Source organism: Phoenix dactylifera, chromosome 14 (assembly GCF_009389715.1).
Source record: "Phoenix dactylifera cultivar Barhee BC4 chromosome 14, palm_55x_up_171113_PBpolish2nd_filt_p, whole genome shotgun sequence".
Classification (NCBI taxonomy): Eukaryota; Viridiplantae; Streptophyta; class Magnoliopsida; order Arecales; family Arecaceae; genus Phoenix; species Phoenix dactylifera.
Genome location: NC_052405.1, coordinates 6,898,418 through 6,920,459, shown reverse-complemented (window position 1 = coordinate 6,920,459; position 22,042 = coordinate 6,898,418). Strand labels below are relative to the sequence as shown.

Sequence of the window (22,042 nt, the reverse complement as noted above, 5' to 3'; positions counted from 1 at the left end):
ACGAGATTGATTTCCGTGCTGTACGCCACCTCCAACTAATGGCCAGTTGATCACAATCGACCGAGATTTCAGATAATGGCCGAGACCCTATCCTACAAAAAGGGGGTAGGAAAAGACCCTCAAAAAGCCATTATAAGCTATTACAAGCATGATCAAATGATAAGAGATCATCTAAGGCACTCATAAACCTTTTCAAAAGCCCGGCTAACTCAGCCATCGAACGGCCTTCGCCGGAATCTCCGGCTAAGGCTTTGTGCAGGTACCCTGAAGCGCAGAAAGTAGCCTTTTTTCTCTGTCCCAGTCGGCGTCTTCTCGACTTCTTCCGGCATGGTCACCCTCAGGCCAAATTTCAACCACAACAAGAGTCATGTTATATCTGCTTCTCAGAAGCAGACAAATGAACATGAAGAAATGGGGCCAGACAAATGAACATGAAGAAATGGGGCCAACGATCTTAAATTTGGACCTCTTGGGAACCTCCAAAACAGTCGGGCAATAGTTTATCTTGCATGTGATGTTTGGACCACCTAATGTCTTGCTCATGCATGTTCTCTTCTGAGGTTTCAGCTTTGTATCTAATGGGAATATATATATATATATATATATATATATATATATATATATATATATATATATATATATATATATATATATATATAATTTAAAATTTTATCTAAAAAGGCTAGTCAGAAGGTATTTTTTTGAGCTTCTTAGTCCTATATAACTAGTAAAGATTTTCTCGGCAAATAATCAAAATGGGACTAAACACACACACGTCCGCACGAGTCCTCACATCCTCCCCTTGTTCAAGCTCTAACTTTCTCATTAGGCTATGTGTTCAAATTTATTCAAATCTAATCACAAGCACCACGATCGACTCGTGGTCAGCCTCTATGAACTTATGCTGTAGTGTCTCCTAGTCTAAATAGACTATGGGTCGAGTTCGCTCTGATATCATTTGTAACAACTCATGACCTCACCCAAAAAGACTAACTGAAATGTATTTTTTTTGAGCTTCTTAGTCCTGTATAACTATCCCAAGTTTTTTCGGCCAATAACCGATGTAGGACTAAACACACGTCCGCACGAATCCTCACATACTCCCCTCGTTCAAGCTCTAACTTTCTCATTAGGCTAAGTGTTCAAATTCATTCCAATCCAATCATAAGCACCACGATTGACTCGTGGTCAGCCTCTATGAACGCATGCCGTAGTGTCTTTTAGTCCACATAGGCTATGGGTCGAGTTCGCTTTGATACTATTTGCAACAACTCAGGACCTCACCCAAAAAGACTAGCTAAATAGTATTTTTTGGACTTCTTAGTCCTGTATAACTACCCAAAATCTTCTCGGCGAATAATCTATATGGGACTAAACACACGCATGTATATAGACACACGCACACTGTGTCCCCCAAATATACAAAGTTAAACCATACTTCTACAAAGGGAATAATATTGTCCGAGACTAATAGGCCATTGTTTTGTTAAAATCAGGGAGCAATTAGACAAATGAAGCAATGAAGAACTGTTTGCCATCTGTTGGATAGCATCTATCAAGCTACGTAGCATGGGTGACAGCCGAGAGTTGATCATTAGAGCCTAAGCATCTGACGCACGGTATGATGCGAGCACAAACTCTTAAAACTGCCAACTCGAAGCCCTCGAGAACTCGGTGTGGACTTGTATTGGAAAGCAATATATGCACGGTAACAAGGTATTCGACAAGTCAAAGAAGACCCACTAGCCAGAAATTTTCAACGCACTGCATTCTCTTGCCTCTGTCGGCCTGCTAGTTATTAGTTGTGCATTTGAATTACCAGCTGGATCTCAGCGTTCGCCACGGTAGAAGTCCAAAAGCGGAGTTGGAGGCACCGTGTCGTGCTCCAGGAGCATTACAGTGGTAGGATCGGTGCCCACGCCTCTACAAAAGTGTAACAGCGACCGGAGATCTGCGGTAATACCTAACAGCTTTCCTTGGAGTGCAAGAGCCAAAAACCGGAATAGTATGGCTGGGCTTTAAAGGTTCCTGAAGACAAATGCGCTTAGGACACGAGTCTCCCACCAACCCTTGGCTTTACTTTAGTATGATTTGTTTACTTACTAACTATGTCTCCTACTGTAATATTGGAGGATCGGAACATTATCCGGGAGATGATTGGAGTTAATTGAGTGTGGGATCAGACCTGCCGTACTTCCCTATATGTCGTCTTCTTCTTCTTCTTCTTCTTCGGCCGAAAAAATGGACCAGATGCATAGCTTCTTTTCTTTTTTTTTTTGACTCCCCCACTCCCCCCAAAAAAGATCAGATATATATTGAGAAAACATTTCGGAAACTCCTCTTAAGACTAAAAATATTCTTAGGAACGATCGATGTCTTTTTTTTTAAAAAAAAAACAATAACTATCTCATGATGTGGTGGAGCCAGTCTCGCTCGCTGTGATCTACACCTGGCGGGATCGATCGAGTTCCGGACGCCTTTAGCGGAGTCTTCGTAAGAACAATGGTTCGTGGGTGGGAAACCGCCGGGTTGATGGGCTGCGGACCGTCCATCTGAGCGCAATGAGGGATCATGGACGGACGAGATTGATGGCCACCGAATTGGCCATGGGCGATGCATTAGGATGGTTAGCAGACAGGTCGATCTAACCTGTCAGCGCCGGGGATCACGGATTGGGTGGCAAATTGCGCGGAAACCCTATCCGGTCTCCCCCCCACCCTCTCTCTCTCTCTCTCACTGTCTCATTGTCCACGTGTCCTAGTCTACCTTCTCCATCCCGTTCACCCGCGACGAATTGACGCGTTATTACCTGGCAGTATGGTACCGGTCGCTGGGTCGCCGGTCCGGTTCAGAAATGGTTCGATGCGAGGCAGCGAGGTACCTAGGCTCGTCTGTGAAAACATTAGAATTTGACGCTTCCCGGTCAACAGCCGGCGGAACGCTGCAAAAGAGGGTGATCGATTGATGTATTTGAGGATAGTTGGGTCACGGAGTTACTTATCAGACGTTGGCCGATGATGATGAATACAGACAAGCTACATAGGAGGTGCCAGACAGACTGATTTGGAAGCCGACGGACAGAGTACGTGCCAAAGATCTTCATGCTTGGATTGGCAGAGATCTAGACAGACAGATCGATGCAGGTAAGATATGGAGGATGAGGCTGCATCCTCGTGTGGCGCTCTTCCTTTGGAAGGGAGCTTGGGGCTGTCTTCCGACTAGAAGCGTGCTAGTTAGGCGGGGGTGAGGATGACATAATATTGCGAGGTATGCCCGAATATCGAGGAGTCCAGATGCCATGTCTTACTTCTCTGTCCCAGGGTTTGTACGGATTTGGAGTTATTTATTTGCACCTTTACCCTCGAGGTGGGAGTCAGTGGAGGATTTGTTACTGTTCTTGAGGGACTCCTTCAGGAAGCCTAGCACAGCCAAGTTGGGGATAGTGGTGGCCTATTTACCTTATCATATATGGCTAAATAGGAATGGATGCTTATTCGAGGGGAGAGGGTCGCTCCCAAGGATTGTAATGGACAAAGCCGTGGCCCAGGCTGCGGAAGTCTTTTTGGTAACTCCATCGACTTCATCTGAGTTGGTCAGGGATATCTGGGTACCTTTTCTGCTGTTGCAGCGCCAAGGTATGCTTCTCTTTCTTGGGTACCCCCACCCCCTGGTTATCTTAAGGTGAATTTTGATGGCGGTATGGCGATGGATAGAGCTTCCGGTGAAGTGGGCTTTGTTGTCACGGACTATTATGGTAGATTGATTGTAGCTGGTGGTCGAAGCACACCATGCTTGACTGTTGCTGGGACAGAGCTACGAGCAGCCTGTAAAGGTATCCGTTATACAAGATGTGTGCTGGGTGTCGATAGATTGTGCATTGAGGGAGGCTCTGCTACGGTGATTGACTGGATACGAGGAGTGGATAGGTATAGCGACGATCACCCGTTGATTCGAAATATTCGCAGATTGGTTCAAAAGCTGTTTGCCGTTCAGATTGGCCATGTGTATCGTGAGGTGAACAGAGCTACGGACTGGATCACCTCATACGTTGCACGTCACTCTGGAGGTGTCATCTGAACGAGTTTAGCAGGTGTTCCTTACTTATTGCACTGTTTACTTTTATTTGATTTGGCGGAATGTGCTTAAATTTGATTTATTGGAAATGGAATGTCGTTTTGAAAAAAAAAAAAAAAAAATCGAGCGCTCAATTAAACCAGGCGCAGCAGCTAAAGGGAGAGCGTATACTACTAAACAGACTTCTCCATCTCCTCTGCCGTTTGACCACCGCCTTTCCTTCTAGAACGGCGGTAGGAACATTACCCGATTCCACACCCACCACTCCAGCCCCTATATTTATATATATATATATGTTTATATCATATCATATCATAGCATATATATCCCATCACCAAAACTCCTCACCATAACCAAACATAGAGAGCGGGTGAGAAAAATACCGATCTCTTCCTCTCCACCCCATCTCCGACCGATCCACTTCCCAAATTTCCTTCATCCTTCATTCTTTTGTTTCCTCGAGGTAAGAAGGAAAAAAAGAAAAGAAATCCGTCTCGGTCATTGTAGTCGGGAGTTCTTCAGGTACTAGCCAGAGAAGAGGGGTTATCTTGTTTGGGAGAGTGGTTGCAGTTGGGGATCTGAGTTCTAGAATTAATGCAGAAGATGGGGACGGACGACGGGAGGGGCGGCGACCACCAGTCAGACGTCGTCGAGACCGAGAGCATCGGCAGCGATCGGGTCCCTTACAGCGGTCCCCTCAGCGGGCCACTCAACAAGCGCGGCGGCCGGAGGAGCGCCCGCTTCAACCTTGCGGACTCCGCCGGCGGCGACGACGAGCAGTACGTGGAGATCACGCTGGATGTCCGCGACGACTCGGTGGCCGTGCACAGCGTGAAGCCGGCGGCGGGCGGGGACGCGGAGGACCCGGAGGTGACGCTGCTCGCACGGACGCTGGAGAAGCGGTCCGGCTCCATTGGGTCGTCGGTGATCCGGAGCGCGTCGTCCCGGATCCGGCAGGTGTCTCAGGAGCTGAAGCGGCTGGCGTCGTTCACCAAGCGGCCCGGCCCGGGCCGGCTCGACCGCTCCAAGTCGGCCGCCACGCACGCTCTCAAAGGCCTCAAGTTCATCAGCAAGACCGACGGCGCCGCCGGCTGGCTGGCCGTCGAGAAGCGCTTCGACGAGCTCGCCGTCGACGGCGCCCTCCCCCGATCCCTCTTCGGCCAGTGCATAGGTCAGCTGTTATCATCAATTACTCTCTCTCTCTGTTCCTCTGTTTCTTCTATAATTTTCTCCGTTGTTTTGAATTGTTCTTACCATCTAAGGAAAAGAAAAAACTGGAAAAAGAAAATAATGGAGAAACGGAATAATGATGGCAGGCATGAAAGAGTCCAATGAGTTCGCGGGAGAGCTGTTCGACGCGCTGGCGAGGAAGAGAAATATAATCGGGGATTCCATCACCAAAGTGGAGCTCAGGGAGTTCTGGGACCAGATCTCGGACCAGAGCTTCGACTCCAGGCTTCAGACCTTCTTCGACATGTACCCATCCTTTCTCCCGCCCTATCTCTCTCTCCAGTGTTCCGTACCCCTAGTCTCTAGGATGATATGAATCTTGTGCTCGGTAATCCCGGTTTTCCGGAAGCTATGGAGCTGGAGCCGTCGTGACATTAATTTTATAAAATATATGCAGGGTGGACAAGAACGCTGATGGAAGGATTACAGAAGTAGAGGTCAAAGAGGTAAGGAAGAAGATCACTCTCACAACCTCACGAGTCGGACTTTGTAGTTTTGCCGGTGCGAGACCCTCACCCAGCTACAAATGATATCTTGGAGGATGTGAATTTTGACCCGTCTTTTTGGGTGGCTGAGAATTAGCCGAGACTCGGCTAACTCGGCAGTCCCATCACCGAGTCAAACTTCTCTCTGTGTCTCTCGCTCTTTTTAGCTAAACAAGCCATGCTTAGCTACATATTTGATGTATGGGTTATCAACAGATCATCTTGATGAGCGCGTCAGCAAACAAGCTATCCAAGATCCAGGAACAGGCGGAGGAGTATGCCCGCCTCATTATGGAAGAATTGGACCCCAACAATCTTGGCTACATCGAGGTAAAACGCCATTATAAAAAAAAGAATCATGCAAAAACTGCAGATATATATATTTTTATGCTGATCTTTAGGAATGACTGGTGAATCCTCAGATATACAATTTGGAGATGCTCCTGCTGCAAGGACCAAGCCAGTCGATCCGGGGCGGGACGACCAACAGCAGGAACCTGAGCCAGATGCTGAGCCAGAAGCTGAAGCCGACGGAGGAGCCGAACCCACTCCGGCGGGGGTACCAGCGGACCAGGTACTTCCTGGAGGACAACTGGAAGCGGGTTTGGGTGCTGGCTCTGTGGCTCGCCATCTGCGCCGGCCTCTTCGCCTGGAAGTTCATGCAGTACCGGCAACGGGCGGTGTATCACGTCATGGGCTACTGCGTCTGCGTCGCCAAGGGCGGCGCCGAGACCCTCAAGTTCAACATGGCCCTCATCCTCCTCCCTGTCTGCCGCAACACCATTACCTGGCTCCGCAACAAGACCAAGCTCGGCGCCGCCCTCCCGTTCGACGACAATCTCAACTTCCACAAGGTAGGTAGATATAAATATATATATATAATTCTTTTTCTTAATTAATTACAAGCTATATCCGGCCTTCTCCACTCCTTGTTTTGAAAACTTTTGCCTTTAAAACGCGACATGATTGATCTCATCTAATTAGAAAAGTATTAATTATAAGCATTCAAAAGCCAATTATATAAGCTTGTCGATTTTCTTCTTTTTTTCTTCTTTTTTTTTTTTGCAATAGGTGATTGCGGTGGGGATCGCCGTTGGCGTGGGACTGCACGCAATCTCGCACTTGACCTGCGACTTCCCGCGGCTCCTGCATGCGAGCGACGCGGCGTACGAGCCGATGAAGCCATTCTTCGGGGACACGAGGCCGAACAACTACTGGTGGTTCGTGAAGGGAACAGAGGGGTGGACCGGGATCACCATGGTGGTGCTGATGACCATCGCCTTCGTTCTGGCCACCCCGTGGTTCCGCCGCGGCCGGATCGGGCTTCCCAAGCCCCTGAACCGGCTCACCGGTTTCAATGCCTTCTGGTACTCCCACCACCTCTTCGTCATCGTCTACATCCTCCTAATCATCCACGGCATCTTCCTTTACCTTTCCCATCAATGGTACAAGAAAACGGTAAGTATATTATACCACAAGTCCCTTAATAATTTTCTTCATCTAATCCCCTCCGAACATGAATTAATCTTATTTAATTAATGGCAGACCTGGATGTACCTGGCGATCCCGATGATCGTGTACGGGACCGAGAGGCTGATCAGAGCGTTCAGATCGAGCGTGAGGCCGGTGAAGATACTGAAGGTGGCGGTGTACCCCGGGAACGTGCTGTCTCTCCACGTGACCAAACCACAAGGCTTCAAATACCGGAGCGGCCAGTATATATTCGTCAACTGCGCTGCCGTGTCTCCCTTCCAATGGTGGGTAGCGTGCGTGTATCATAGTAGACCACGTACGATCGCTTGTTGTTTAATTGTTAATCTCCGTTATCTCGGGATGGTCATAGATTCCCGGCTTATTAAATTAGCTAATCTCTGTACTCTGCTGCAAAACAGGCACCCGTTCTCCATCACTTCAGCCCCCCAAGATGACTACCTCAGCGTCCACATACGGACGCTCGGCGACTGGACCAGACAGCTCAAAACGGTTTTCTCGAGAGTATGTGGCCTGCTGTTGAAAATTTTGCTTTTCATGCTTGTAATTTTGGGTAGAGTAGATTAATTTGGTGGCTTCTAACTAGTAGCTTGATGGCTTAGAGAAGGGTAATTAATAATACTTTAGAGGAGTGCCAGCTAAATGGGCGGGATTTGGTTGACGTGATCAGGTGTGCCAGCGACCGGCCGATGGGAAAAGCGGGCTTCTGCGAGCTGACTACGATGGCCACGCCAGCAGCCCCATTCCAAGGTGAGGGCTCCATACAGTTGTCTTTATTATATTATCCATCGATTTCCCACGCGTCAAGTCGCCTTCGGTGCAACATCTTTTGAAAGGGAAAGAAACAAGCGAGGTCGGTCTGGAGTCAGATCGCTGAGCTGGTGGTGTTCGTCGTTTTCGGACCCGTTTTCAACAAATTAAGTTTCCGGACGCAGGGGCTGAGCTGGCTCGGCTCAGGCTCACATGTGGAGAACGACGAACCTCCCTTTCGCTCCCTCTACTTGCCCTTGCCGACCGCTCGCACTCTTCTTTTCGCTTCCTCGTCTCTTTCAATGATACGAGATGCATCTTTACCTTCTTATAATATATTTACGGCGTTAAAAATTAATTTAAAAAAATGGAGAAAACTGTACCTATGAAGTTAACAAACGCTATTTGGAGAAGCGCTTGGACCTATGAAGTCTTAATTATTATTTTTTGGTTGTGGGAAGGTCAGTTACATTGTTTTCTGATATCCGAGCAAGCTTTTATTTATAATTATTCTAGGTAGCTCATGGAATTAATATTGCATGCAGCTTGCCCCGGGTGCTGATAGATGGACCCTATGGAGCGCCGGCCCAGGACTACAAGAACTATGAAGTGGTGCTGCTGGTGGGGCTGGGCATCGGCGCCACCCCGTTCATCAGCATCGTCAAGGACATTGCGAACAACATGAAGCAGTTGGAATCGGAAGGCTTGCTGGACTCGGAGGGCGATCGGGATCTGGAAGGCGGCGTCGGCGGTGATGACGGCAGCAGCAGCAGCAAGAGAGCTGGAGGCAGCAGCCAGAGGCACGGCGGAACGACGTTCAGAACCAGGAGGGCCTACTTCTACTGGGTGACGAGGGAGCAGGGGTCGTTCGAGTGGTTCCGGGGGGTGATGAACGAGGTGGCGGAGACGGACAAGAAGGGGATGATCGAGCTGCACACCTACTGCACCAGCGTGTACGAGGAAGGGGACGCCCGGTCGGCCCTCATCGCGATGCTGCAGTCGCTGAACCACGCCAAGCACGGGGTGGACGTGGTCTCCGGCACCCGCGTGAAATCCCACTTCGCCCGACCCCACTGGCGCAACGTCTACAAGCGCATCGCCCTCAACCACCGCGACCAGCGCATAGGTACGTCCGTCCTTCCCTCCCTCCTCGCTTGCCTGAATCCGGTCCTCTCCTCTCTTGATTTCTTGGACCCACCACCCCATGGCATAGGTCATACCCTTCACCAAATCTATAAATGAAAAGCTTCACCACGAAAGCTTTTGTTTCCTATGCTGGAGAGCCGGGTGCTCCTACCTTGCTTAGCGTACGTTCGCTTTTATGGTGCACTAGGGTAGAAACAGTGTCTTTATTGTAGTAATTGCACAAAAGCTAAGTAGGGACTGTGTTTATTTCAACTACGGACACCTCTAAATTTAAAGAAGAATTAATATTCGCGTACAAGTTACATCTACTCTGCTGTTTAAGAGCTGCCATTTTCTTGCTGCTTGGTTTTCACTCGCCCTGATTTACCGTAATTCGTTGCTGTAGGTGTGTTCTATTGCGGAGCACCGACGCTGACGAAGGAGCTGCGCCAGCTCGCGCATGATTTCTCACGGAAGACCACCACCAAGTTCGACTTCAACAAAGAGAACTTCTAAGACCCAACCCTCTAATTGCACAAATACATATATACTAGCTAGCGTCGTAGAAGAATAGCAGCAGGTTCGGATCCACAACTGTAGGATCCAATTAGCTAAGTGCAGAGATCACTCCCCCTCCCTTGTAGAGCTCTTGTGTATATATATATATTTATATCTGCTAGACTCTTTTATTACTAGAGTTCAAACGTCAGGCTAGCCACTAAATTGCGCTGTGATGGCTTTGAAGAAATGGCCCTGAACACGTGTTCTGGGGGTGGGGTTGATTTAAGAGCCCGGCATTTGGTCAGAGAAAGCTTTGGATTCAAGGGGAGTGGTTGAGCGGCTGTTGAGCGTCGAATACCACCAGGAGGTCCGCCACCAGTCACCACCAAACCACCCGAAGACCTACGATATAGGAGCTCATCCTCCCCCGCAATGAGCGAAGTGTGTTCCCTCATGTTTCATTGGTTCCTTTTCTTTCTCTCTCTCTCTCTTCCTCTAAAATTTTTGTTAGTAGCAACTTGTGTGGTGCATATATAATAAGGTAGATGTATACATCATGTCCATGTTAATAATTGTATGCAGCTGCAAGGCTGAGCACCACTCCACTAATGAGATATTAATGACTTGTGATAGATGATGTTTTGTTTTTCGACTTATTGCTACTTTGGCCGCCAGATATTAACATATATTCTATTCGAGTGGATCTGATCACTTTAGAAACATGCACGCATACTATTATACTTATATTTAATTCCTCTGCGCAGGCAGGGAAACAATAAGATTTGTATCCTGAGCCATCCTTTCAGAGTTTCAGTCGCCCCATTACAAAAAAATTAATATCAAACTAATATTCATTGTAAGTCCAATCTCCAAATAAAAGGTCGACATCGCCTCTAGATAAAAGAACAAGTGATGACCTCCGGTCGTAGTGGATTCCACGAAACACTCTGCATCCCACCTAACTATTTAACAATTTATAGGATGCATTGTGCGTGCACCAGCCAAGAAGGCTGCATCCACCTATACCCGTGTGTTTATAGCATGCATGTCTCGGAGAACCAAAAAGTTGCAATAACAGCATTAATCCCACCACCTTCCACTTGTCCGGCAGGAAGAACCACCAAGCGAACTAGCAATTTGTAAATATTTTAGGGCGAACGAGAAATGAGGAAAATATGTACAAATAGCAAGCCCGACCTCTTCCAAAATTCATTCCCAGGCCAAACAAAGGCAAATCAACGTTGTAGACCGCAAGTCGATTAAGAGGCAAAGGAGAGGGAGATCGACTTCACACACCTTCAACACCCTTAGCAGAAAGCAGACCTCTTTTTTTTTATTTTCGAAGAGAAACAAACAAATTTTAAAGGACTTTGTTTGTAGACCCAAGCCATCCTCGGCGACGGTGAGAAACATTCAAGAATGCGAACCACAAGTTGACATAGTAAGGTTGCAGTTGGTTGAGGAATAAGAGAGAATAAAATACTCTCAATTCAATTATTCTACCTTTTTTTTCAACCAAGTCCTCATTTCAGCACGAATTAAACTACATTTTTTAAAAAGGTGGAATACCTTTTCTTCTCCTAATCCATCTATCCTACTTAATCTAGGAATAACTCGCTCAAATGGAAAGGTGGAATAATTTGACTCTCCTTTTGCCCCTCCATTTCTATCCCACAACCAAACACAGCTTGATTATAGGGGTGTTTGGATGTTGGAAGATAATATAAAATTACATGGATTGCAAAATAGTTCGAATAGGTGAGATGGCCAGCAAGCATAGCTGAACCCTATCTTTTAGGGATAGTGAATTCCATTTCCAAGATATTGTATCTTATTCTTGAAGAAGAGAAATTATGTACGCTTACCGACTGTCATGTCTCGTTAACCACTCCCTTCTCATGGCGAGTTTCAACAGAGACCTGGCCGGGAAGCCGATAAGATCTTCCAGTATCCAGACATCATCTAAACATGACCAAAAGAAGGTTTCTTCTAGCAAAGTTCGCAGATTCCAATTCTAACCTGCTTTTGCCTACTGGTTTTACTAAATTATACAAGCCACCTGAAACACCATTAAACATCCAGCCCCGCCTGAGACAGTCACAATATACAAATCCATTTTCTATTTAGACTAATTTCATTGTGTCAAGTCTGACGTGGACTCTGATTTCGGTACATGGCTAAAAACAAGCATACTTCAATGGTTTCATAAATTTTCGCTTTATATATGCCAACTCAATGTTTATATTCAGCAATTCATATTATCCAATAAATTTTAGCCAATTTCTTTGTTCGCAGATCTAAAACACCAACAAGGACATAACCTCAGACACCAATGATTTCTGTCAACCATTCAATCCACTCTGCAGCAACAACAAGATGAATGCTACCAAGATTTTTCCGAGTTCCTTCCAATACGACATCAAAACGTAACTAATCAGCACCATGAACCAGGGAATCCTTTTGTGGCAGTCAAGCTACCAGCAGATCAGTTAGGGGTACCATCAAACTGACGTGGCTATCGCCCAAATTAACTACTACGCATCTCGCGCATTCCGTTCCTTGGTGGCCTGGCGCACTATCGCCTTGGCCGAGAAATCCTAATGCGTGACAACCAACCCGCCAAGGTGCGAACGCCACCGCACCGAGAATATAGAAAGCTCATGCAATCATTAAAGAAGCGTGCGGGCGGTGGATGATTGCAGCAGCCACTATGCTAAACAAAGCCAATCACGTAATCTGGCGCATCAAAACTGACTCCACTAGTTCGGATATTAAGAAATTGTAAGGTTAGAGATACGTCTCTCTCTCGAACCGATCTCAGCTGATAAGGCAAATCGACTAATAAAAATTTATTATTTAGTTGCAAACTGATCATTCGAAACTTGCTGCATGACCAATTCAGAAAGTGTGCAGAAAGTCTTTTGCATTTCAAACACCTTTTGTAGCTCTCATCAACAGCTCAATCGTGATCGATGTTTCCCAACAAACATGATATCAGAGCAAATCCCCATGATCGAAAAATACGAACATAATTCACAGGTGAGATACACGGATTGTTACCAATATCAACTAGTGTATAGCTCTGAATTACTCAGCGGCAAGCTTCGGTTCCATCTAAACAATTGGGTTAGATCGCAGCAATTAGGTTGGAACACAGCCCTTGCCAATGTTTATACGCCTAAAGTACAAAATCAGCCAAACCTAACTATGGCTCCTGCATGACAATAGAAAGACATGATTAAAGTTGAACAAGCATGAATCATGCAGGTTTTGAGGTGATAAAAAAAAAAAATAGAAAGCAGAATAACTTTTTGATCTATCATCATTTGTTTTTTTTTCCGTAGAAATCACCTTAGCTTAGACAAAGGTCCTGATAAACTTTCTTTTGCAGCACATTTAAAAGTCACGTACGTGGATCCTTGCATGCAAACAAGATGCTGTAAAGAAATGAGTTTAAATTTTCTTTTGTCATTCTGGCTTTCTTGAATTAAGGGGGAAAAAGAACAATAGAAGCTTCTGCATTTGAAATAAAATCGAACAACCTCTGGCAGCAGGCATGACAGCATCAACATATTGTGTCGTTAATGCTCCACTGGAAGTCTAAACAATGTAGATGTAGGAAGAAACATATATGCTAAAACTCATTTGCAAATCTACAAAACAGAAAGTACCCAGAAGTGCAGTGCCTATATTTATCTCTGCTTCCTTTTTAACGTCTGAAAAATTGGTCTCAATGGTCGGCTTGAGCTTGATTCAAAGGGCACCAGTGGCTGCCTCATCTGCCCATCGACCAAGTTTCTTGAGACTGATGGTGAAGTAGCCTTCAGTTTCTGTTGCTTTGGGGCTTCCAATCTCTCAAGAATTCTCGAGGTTTTTTCATCCAAAGGCTTAGTCTGAGCTGCCAAACTGGAATTTTGAAACTTAGGGTTGGAAATGCAGGTGGATGAATAGACATCATTCATTTCATCGACAATGAGAAGCTGCTCCCACTCCTCTGTAACACAAGAAGAGTTCTGTTCCTCCTTATTTTTGTTGGGCCATACTTCACCTTCAGGAGCTTGGGTAGATGAGTCATGCTGCAGAATGGTCGACTGAATATCATTCAGATTGCTGAGTTTAGGACTCATCTGAACACGTGGCAGGATCGTCCTGGATGTTAGGTTTACAAGGATCACTAGGTATTTTATGAGGATTAGCTAAAACCTTAGTTGAGTAGACCAGGTTGACCTCACTTCTATGTTTAAATTTCAGTTGCACTTCAATGAACTGTAGATTTTTGTGCACAAAGCACAGCTAATCGTGCAGAATTCTCATATGCTAAACAGTTAGAAGTGTAATTTTGAGAAGGTGCAAAGAGTTCTACAAGTTAGCAAGTACCCAAATTGCAAGCTCTCCTTTACCAGCCAGTTTAGCTTTGGGTGGAAACCTCTTTCATGTTGAAGAGGGTTGTATTCTCTGAGTTCAATCTGGGAAAAAAATAAAAAGAAGTTAAAACTAGCATAAATAAAGTATAAGATATATGCAAGCCAAGGGCAAATCTTAACTTGCAATTTTGCTATCTCAGGTTGCAAGTTGGGTCAAGCAAGCATATAATCCTTTTTTCCAGTCAATAGGTTATGCAAGTAGTTTATTCGTCACTAACCTATAAGCAAAAAATTGCATCGATGAGAAATGAGTACTTGACCTTTGATAATGAGGATTGAATGGACTTCTCTAATTCCTGTGGTATGGTATGGTTATTTGCTCGACTCATCTCAGGGATTGGCAGAATTTCTTCTGATCCAGCAAGCCTCTGCACAGCTTCCACAATATCATGACTGTTATTTTTCATGCAGATTTTCTTTGAAAAAAAGAAATATTAACAACAACTATTTCACAAATTAAACAAGAACTTTAGTACTAAGGAGAATTATCCATGATTGGCTTCAGATTGTATTCCATTTAGTTTCTAAAACAGATGACTAGTTTGAACAATCAATAACTGAATCACCTTAGCAAAATATCCCACATGCAGCAAGAAGCAGTCCAATAGTCCAATCACTAAAGATGTCCTAGTAGTAGTTAAAAAAGGCTGCAAGTTGAGCATTCATATGCCTAAAAGAGACGTGCTTTTTAGCAATTTAACTTTAACAGAAATGTTTCACCAAGTTGCAAATGTTTTACCCTCAAAAGCATTGGCCCTTTGTCAGAAGGCTGAAGAACATAGAAGCATTGGAAGGTTCCATCCCTCATTGTATCTGTATTACAGGTTGACGAGCATACAAGTCCCTGATCCAGATGGAAAAGAGCTCCGCGCAGCCCATGAAAAACTGTATAATATAGAATAGACAGACCAATCAGAGAGGTCCAAAGCCCAATCACATCTAACAATACAGTCTACTCACGTTGAGTATTCAGATTTGACTTATCACTTTCATCTGGAGCAACTTCCATTTCATGATAAGCTGAAGGAGTCACAACATAGGATGTCCCTTCTATAACATCTGTTAACAATAACAAAAAGGACACCACATAAGCTGTAAATTTGCAATACAAGTCAAACTGCAGCTTCCACTGAAGGTATAGGTAATCCTTTAGTTGTCTACTGTAAATGTATGTTTCTCCTTCCCCCTCTTTGATTTGGAGATTAGATATCCTGTGTTTTTAAACTTGAAATGGTTAGCTACTTATTTTACATCCACCTACATAAAGAAACCTGAGTCAAGAAAACTAATAAACAGTCATCACACAGGTCATATCAAATATCCACTTAAAACTTCAGCAAGTATTGATGGCCTAATAAAAGAAGTTAGCTAAAAAGCCTGTATTCAGAATTACACATTATTATAAGTCTCTAATCAACATAGATCAGCCCTGACCTTCACTTAGTGAAGCCATCCCGGTGCGTTCAATAATAGAAAATGTTATGGGTGCATAGATTCGTTGAAGTTTTTGACAACCTTCAAATGAGGGCAGAAACAAAACAGTTTGTTCTCCAACCCTAACTGCATTATCAATCAGATCAGAGGCCCCGAGCTCATGGCAGGTGAGTGGACAACGCTTCTTGTCACTGACTGCAATTTCAATTGGGTAGCCATGGCATCTGCATGTCTATCATAGCATTCTATATTTAAAAAAATATTTTCTTAAAATAAACAATCTTAATACCTGAAATTTGCATAAAACAAACCCATGCAAAAAACCTTCAAAGGATATATTTCTTTTAACGTCTCTATAAGAGAATGACACACACTACAAGGTAAGGATGTACAATCCAGTTTTTCAAACACACGCATACAAATTATTGTATGATGTAATCGTATTTTTATCAGTTCGCTAACAATATTAAAATGATGAGTCTTACATAAACCATCACATGATAAATTATGTCTTTACCACTTCATATCGTACTTTACAAGATGTATCATGCCCATTATCTGACTATCATTTGTTCCATCAATTTCGGTCCTCAGTTAGCAAAAATGAGGGATGATGAGACAAATTGACAGCCAGTTATCTCAGGCAATCCAATAAAGTAATATTGTTTCATTATGACCAGACAGGATTCAAGCGGCCATGATAAAAGCTAGAATGACAGATATTGACGATGACTATGATTCAACAGGTAACAGGATTTTTTTGTTCAAATGGCTTTACATCTTCTAGATCCAGGTTTCACGGTGTCATTTCTAGTTGTATAGGCATGAAAAATGTTATGTCCATGAAGTCCAAAATTACTAGGAAACTGTTAGATGTCCTTGGAGAATGTTCTAGGTTCAAACTGCTCAAGTATTTGCCTTGGGTTAATTCTCACATGATTTCTTTGGAATGATTGGCGGTGCCCCGTCATTATCATGAAAAGGAAATAAGTAAACAGGTAGCCCTGTCATGATGATTGCTGAACTTTCAGATGATCACTTTGCATGATGCACATTATGGACAATGCTGCACTTGGCAAGTATTTGTAGCGTCCAACATACCCACCTCTAGAAAAACTGACATGTGAATACTTCAAAACAAAGTTATTTATTTCAATCATCTAGAATGCAAAGTCAATTATTAATATAGTTTGACTCATTTTGCATATGGATGAAAATTTAGGTGTATTATCATCAAACGATGTTCTTAGGTACATAACAAAAAAATGTTATATAATGCAATATACAAATACGTGAACAAGCCAGTTGTACTTTTTTTTTTGGAGAAAAAGCCAGTCATTATACATGGCATCTGCATTTTTCTAAGTTAGCAAGTATATCTACATAAAGAATGATTGAAAACTTAAGTATCTTTTTGTATTGAACTGTTGTTACAAAATATCCAGAAGCCAAAATTTTGTTTTTCTGAGCTAGCAAGTACATCTTAATAAAGTATCTTATTGTATTAAATTATTGTTATGAAATATCCAGAAGCCAAAACTCTGGATTTCCTAAATAGTAAAGTTCTCAATTCATTAGTTTGGTAAAGCAAGTCAAGTAATATAAATGGATTGGATCTGTTATCACTGGAGGACATAAAACTTCAATTAGAACTACCAAATTGCTACTGAGGTTTCACAATTACTTAGTAGTATTCTTTGACACGGGTAAGAGATCCTGAAGTTCTACAGATAGTCTGATTACCTGATATCAAAATGTTTTGACCTAGGTCTGTTATTATCATGTAGCAGCAAACTTGAACGTATCAAATTTAGTTGTCAGATATATTACCTGACAGGATGGAAAACCATCAACGATCTGATTCGAAGAAGCGAATAAGTTGCAATAGATTTGATCTATAGAGCCCACAATGGTGTTCTTGAAGAGAAAGACTGCTTTCAGTGGTTGCTCTACATCATCCTTTAGCTCTTTCAACCATCTTTTGACTATGCCGCACATGACCCAAGAGTCTGCAGTTCTAAGCATTGTTTGTTTCAGTTTTAAAAGCTGTTTATAAACATAAACTACTCTCAGAAAAGATTTAATGAGATCTCAAGATTCATCTATTGAATGGAATATATTCAAAATACTTGTTAGAGTAAATTAAAATAAAGAATAACAGGTCTTTTTAACACAATCGAGTTGTATGCAAGCTTTGAAGAAATTTTGAAACTCTACATTTTATTGATGAAAACAATCATTTAGTAAAATTATGCCACTCTAGTTCTAAGTCTAATTAATCAAAGAAGTACTAAAACTTCCTGGGGCTGGAGTGAAAAGAAACAAAAAATCATTGCAACCTGCTAGGAGATTCTCACCAGAAAGATACCTCCGGAGCACACAGTTTTCAAGATCAGAGATACTATTAATGAATCCATTGAGCTTCTCCGATACATCATAATGTACATTTGCATCTTCCTGTTCCCACACCATAAATTCCACTGGGATACACTGTTCTGCTGCACCCTGTCATACATAAGTGGTCAGAGGCAAAGCTAACCCGCTATGGACTGCTCAGGAACCTGCGGAGGAGAGTTCTAATGCTGAAAAGCAAATAATCATTATTTCCTCCATACCAGGAGGGATTTGCGCATAGCTTCAGCGTTGGCAAACAAAGATGTGCATATAATAATCACTTTCTTCGGGACATGATGACCACCCCATGTGTAAAGCTCTTTGCTTGTCAAAAGGTTTGTGAGTGACATGTCTGCAGGCAATCACGCAAGAGGGGGAGAAAAAGAAATTCTAACTTACATCAGCAATCTTTTATTAATTAATTTTTTTTTTAAAATTTGAAAAGAAAGCAACCAAATCAAAAGAGTCAAGATATCACTTTCACCTTGATCACTACTTTCGCTAGGCATGGACTGGTTAAACTCAGGCATAAATCTATCCATGGGTAAGTTGTTGACAGCATGGTGGAAATCTCGGAGACTAAAATTTTGTCCTGGTCTGTACACAATCTTCAGCTGTTGAAATACATTTCATGATCATGACATTATAAGAATAGGGACCCAGGGGTGGAGGTGGGAGGAGAAGAAATACATCATACAGAATGTCAGAATCCATTTTTTTCCATTATTCTGCTATTTCTTCAAGGACATAAATTTACATGCAATCATTGATTTTACCCATTGAGAATAAATTAAATAATTTTAGATGATGGATATAGATCAGTTTGCATAAATTAAAGGCCATTGGAATAGGTATGGACTTCAAAAGAGTCAAAGAATATGCTAAATGGTGCAGTGTCATGGAGAAGCTTGGTGAAAAACGTCCTGGTTACCTGTGTTTTTTAATGTCCAAAAGTTTTCACTATAATTAATATTCAAGTTTGAATTTTGGACACTTCCAGTCAGCTCAAAACCAAAATAAATTGGACAAATCCAACTGAATCAGTGCAAACAAGGAATCTAAATCTAATGACAAAATTAAATGATCTTTAAGCATAATAACATAAATTGATATTTTATGTTCAATAAAATGATAAAAATAAAGATATAATAATATTTTTTAGAAGAAAGGGGTCAACACAATAAGGAAAACATACAAAATAGTAGTTTAATTGAGGTCAATTTTGTGCGATACAGTCCAATTTATTTTCATGTACTTGGATCTATGTAGTTGCAGTATTTACCACTCCCTTCTCCTCCCAAACACGAAATTTTCGCTTGATCTAGTGAAATGAATGAAACAAAGCTGACAGGTATAAATATATTCATTTCAGTCATTTGGATTGAAACCAATTTGATTTGAACAAAAGGGGCATGTTCTGTTTTTTGTTTAGATTAGGTAACAAAATAGTGAAGCAACTTTACATTTTAAGGTTTTGTGTGTCTCCTGTCTGATTTAAATAAAATATATGAATTATTTGCTCCTAAACTACAGACCATAGTTAGTGTTTTTGTACGACGATGGAAAAGATGGGAAAGAGACTCGAGCTAAAAGAGAAACATGATGCCTAATAGGTAAAACGTGGCCTTTATCGAGACTGCCTTATGCATGTCATATTTTTTATGTCCATTAGCTCTTGAAGAGTAACTCCATCATGATTGAAGTTCCATATAGCTTTCTACCTAAATTTACATGCTGATGATGAATTTATATCAAGCTTTCAGCTCTCTGCTATTAGCTAATTTCATGTGGATTTCACTCATCTATGATTTACGCCGTACTCGTAAAAGATCGCATCAATTTTCTTCTTTTATTGGCTGTTTTCCCCACATACCGCTTATTCCTTCATATGACAAACATACAAAGAGTGAATAAATAAATAAAGCAAAACAGGAGAACAAAATGAATTCTTAGTTCCCAAATCCCAAGCGGAACGGGGGAAAAAGAAAGAGCATAACAGTACAAGGGGCAACGTGACTAGTAACTTAATCTGCTGACCTCAGTAGATGAGGAAGGGGCTCCGCCCTTATGGAGGTAGCACAATCCTAACCGATCTCGAAGGAGCGGCATCCCCTCCGCCCCTCGCTCCCTCTCCCCTCTCCCACACGTCACCGCATACAGATTGGCGAGCTGCAGCAAACTCTGAAAATCCCAAAAGAAACCAAATAAGACTGCCACCAAACGGTCGAATGAGACCAAACGATGGAAAACAGAACGCCAAATAAGGTCAAAACCCTAGAAACGAATCAGATCAACAGATCGACATCGAGGGAGATAAATGGATCATGATCGTCACCTGCTTCAGATCGCGGAGCAATGGAGGAGGAATGGTTCGGAGATCGAGCAAGAAGCAGAGGAGGGTCATCGCTTCTTCTTCTTCTTCTTCTTCTTCTTCTTCTCGTCCCTCTCTCTCAAATTCTCTCGCTTTCTCTGACCTCGGAGATCGGAGGCAGCCGAAGCGCTTAAGCTTTTCGAAATTTCAAATGAGACCGGCTGATATTGGGTTCCTATTTATCTACCGAGTCCGGCGCCCGCTTAAATGAAGCGGTGCAAGCTCGCAGCCTAGTACCCCTCGTAACAGTGCCACTGGTGATGATTTTGCCGTTATAACACAAATAACGGCAGTCATGACAGTTTATAACGGACAGTAGTAATAAAAATAATGGCATTATTTTATCATTTCAATTATCATTTTATCGTTTTTTGGATTGATATGGAGATATAAATTTTACAAATATTAGATGGACATCGAAAATTGTTTAACAATATTACAATGCCTGCTATAATACTAAAAATGCCTCTATAATAACCCGTGCATCCAGGCCAAAAGCCTATTTACCGAATGTGGATGCAGCTCAACTCTTAAAAAAAACTATATATATTTATGTGACAGTTGAAAAAAAAATAATTTCTTTTGGGGTATAAGTAATTTATATAAACATAGGCTGATTTTAGATGAGAAATGCACAACATTTTTCTTAGAGAACAAATAGATGTACAAAGCATCCTTCTGTACGGACAAATGGCCCAACTCGAACTACGACTCACGAAATGGCGTGTCCGTCCGGTTGCGACCCAGCTCCATTGCTCCGAGGCCCAGCATCCTCGCCACCAGCCTCTCAGACACATGAGATTCTGAGGAGAACATGGCGCCGGCTATGCTCGCAACACCCGGATTCTGGCTGTTCAGCACCGAGTGGATGGCAACTGGGCCATACCCTGCATTCACGCAGAAGTGGAGAAGCCCGCGAGGGATCACAAAAACGTCGCCTTCCTCGAGGATCTTCTGGAACGGCCGGTTCTCGGTGTCGATGAAGCCGGCGATCACCGTGCCATGAAGCACGTACAGCATCTCGGAGGCCCGCGGGTGGGAGTGCGGCAGGACCATGCCATCCATGGCCAGGTCCGTTCGAGCCACGGAGAGGCCCAGCGTGTTTAGGCCCGGGAACTCGGCGGCGGTCACGACGTTCATCGATGACCGAACAAAGTTGTCGGTGTCGCCCGCCTTCTCGAGCATCGATGTCTTGAAATCAGACGGCATGATGGTTTCGGGATCCTTGCACAAGAACCCGTTCATGAAGAGCGTCCTTTCACCCTGGGGATCCATCGGGCATGTGTCTCGGAGAGGGCTGCTGTCCGCAAGCCCTGCTGTAACGGACCCGCCGAGCAGCAGGATGAGCAGGGAAGAGGAGAACAGAGTAGACGGCTCCATGCCGTTACTTTGATGCCAGAGTGAGAGTCTCCTGGGTCCGTCTGAAATAGATCATGATGAGAAAGAGTAGAAACAAAGGAATGCTTGTTGCTCTATAGGACTCTTGGAGTTCACTGCAGGATTTGCTTTGGATTACGTCCTACGAAGGGCGTTGCTTAGAGGTAACATAGTATGGGTTTTCCTTGAATAGTCAGTAGCTTTCATTCTCAGTTCTCAGCATCAAACCAGGCTTGCTCATTCCTTGCTGGAATCCACACAGAGAGACACGATGCAAAGTGGTGGAAGCAACCGAAATTTAACTCGTTATACGTCATAAGAATGGCAAGCAAAATTATAAGGAAAAACGAAACGGCTTTTTTTTTTTTTTTTTTTTTGGTAAAAGC

General features: G+C 43.3%; 3 protein-coding genes across 6 annotated transcripts; 1 reads left to right on the top strand and 2 right to left on the bottom strand.

Annotated features, from left to right (window-relative positions):
• The first annotated feature begins 4,383 nt into the window (after positions 1-4,383).
• On the top strand, positions 4,384-10,308 carry LOC103712358 (respiratory burst oxidase homolog protein C). The gene is made up of 11 exons (XM_008798861.4): positions 4,384-5,245; positions 5,391-5,550; positions 5,702-5,750; positions 6,006-6,119; positions 6,212-6,643; positions 6,861-7,247; positions 7,335-7,546; positions 7,682-7,784; positions 7,951-8,030; positions 8,576-9,156; positions 9,562-10,308. Exons 1-11 carry the CDS (start codon positions 4,669-4,671, stop codon positions 9,669-9,671), a joined length of 2,805 nt encoding a protein of 934 aa, XP_008797083.1. The 5' UTR covers positions 4,384-4,668; the 3' UTR covers positions 9,672-10,308.
• A 2,267-nt stretch (positions 10,309-12,575) lies between these two features.
• Positions 12,576-20,506, bottom strand: LOC103712357. 4 transcript variants are annotated; one of them, XR_001879754.3, is made up of 14 exons: positions 20,244-20,497; positions 19,946-20,089; positions 18,393-18,522; positions 18,130-18,260; positions 17,872-18,019; positions 17,345-17,523; positions 15,515-15,746; positions 15,041-15,139; positions 14,820-14,965; positions 14,341-14,448; positions 14,034-14,122; positions 13,199-13,805; positions 13,008-13,093; positions 12,576-12,870 (listed from the first exon to the last, which is right to left on the bottom strand). XR_001879754.3 is itself a non-coding variant. In XM_008798860.4 (12 exons), exons 1-12 carry the CDS (start codon positions 20,310-20,312, stop codon positions 13,615-13,617), a joined length of 1,593 nt encoding a protein of 530 aa, XP_008797082.2. In that variant the 5' UTR covers positions 20,313-20,506; the 3' UTR covers positions 13,095-13,614. The 4 variants fall into 4 exon arrangements, 2 of the variants coding, with proteins under 2 accessions (XP_008797082.2, XP_008797081.2); XR_001879755.3 differs by having other exon boundaries at positions 13,008-13,074; XM_008798860.4 differs by lacking the exons at positions 12,576-12,870; positions 13,008-13,093 and having other exon boundaries at positions 13,095-13,732; positions 20,244-20,506.
• Positions 20,507-20,809: 303 nt separating this feature from the next.
• Positions 20,810-22,041, bottom strand: LOC103712356 (germin-like protein 11-1). Its single transcript, XM_008798858.4, has one exon. It carries the CDS (start codon positions 21,657-21,659, stop codon positions 20,985-20,987), a length of 675 nt encoding a protein of 224 aa, XP_008797080.2. The 5' UTR covers positions 21,660-22,041; the 3' UTR covers positions 20,810-20,984.
• Between the last annotated feature and the right edge of the window lies 1 nt (position 22,042).

What these genes read in the sequence shown, in the direction of transcription:
- LOC103712358 (XM_008798861.4), top strand. Translation starts at nt 4,669, where the DNA reads ATGCAGAAGATGGGGACGGACGACGGGAGGGGCGGCGACCACCAGTCA. An exon ending in ACAATCTTGGCTACATCGAG is followed by an intron (nt 6,120 to 6,211) that starts GTAAAACGCCAT and finishes GTGAATCCTCAG; the next exon opens with ATATACAATTTGGAGATGCT. An exon ending in GCCGTGTCTCCCTTCCAATG is followed by an intron (nt 7,547 to 7,681) that starts GTGGGTAGCGTG and finishes GCTGCAAAACAG; the next exon opens with GCACCCGTTCTCCATCACTT.
- LOC103712357 (XM_008798859.4), bottom strand. Translation starts at nt 20,312, where the DNA reads ATGACCCTCCTCTGCTTCTTGCTCGATCTCCGAACCATTCCTCCTCCA. An exon ending in GATGGCTTCACTAAGTGAAG is followed by an intron (nt 15,140 to 15,514) that starts GTCAGGGCTGAT and finishes TATTGTTAACAG; the next exon opens with ATGTTATAGAAGGGACATCC. An exon ending in TTCAATCCTCATTATCAAAG is followed by an intron (nt 14,123 to 14,340) that starts GTCAAGTACTCA and finishes TTTTTTTCCCAG; the next exon opens with ATTGAACTCAGAGAATACAA.
- LOC103712356 (XM_008798858.4), bottom strand. Translation starts at nt 21,659, where the DNA reads ATGGAGCCGTCTACTCTGTTCTCCTCTTCCCTGCTCATCCTGCTGCTC.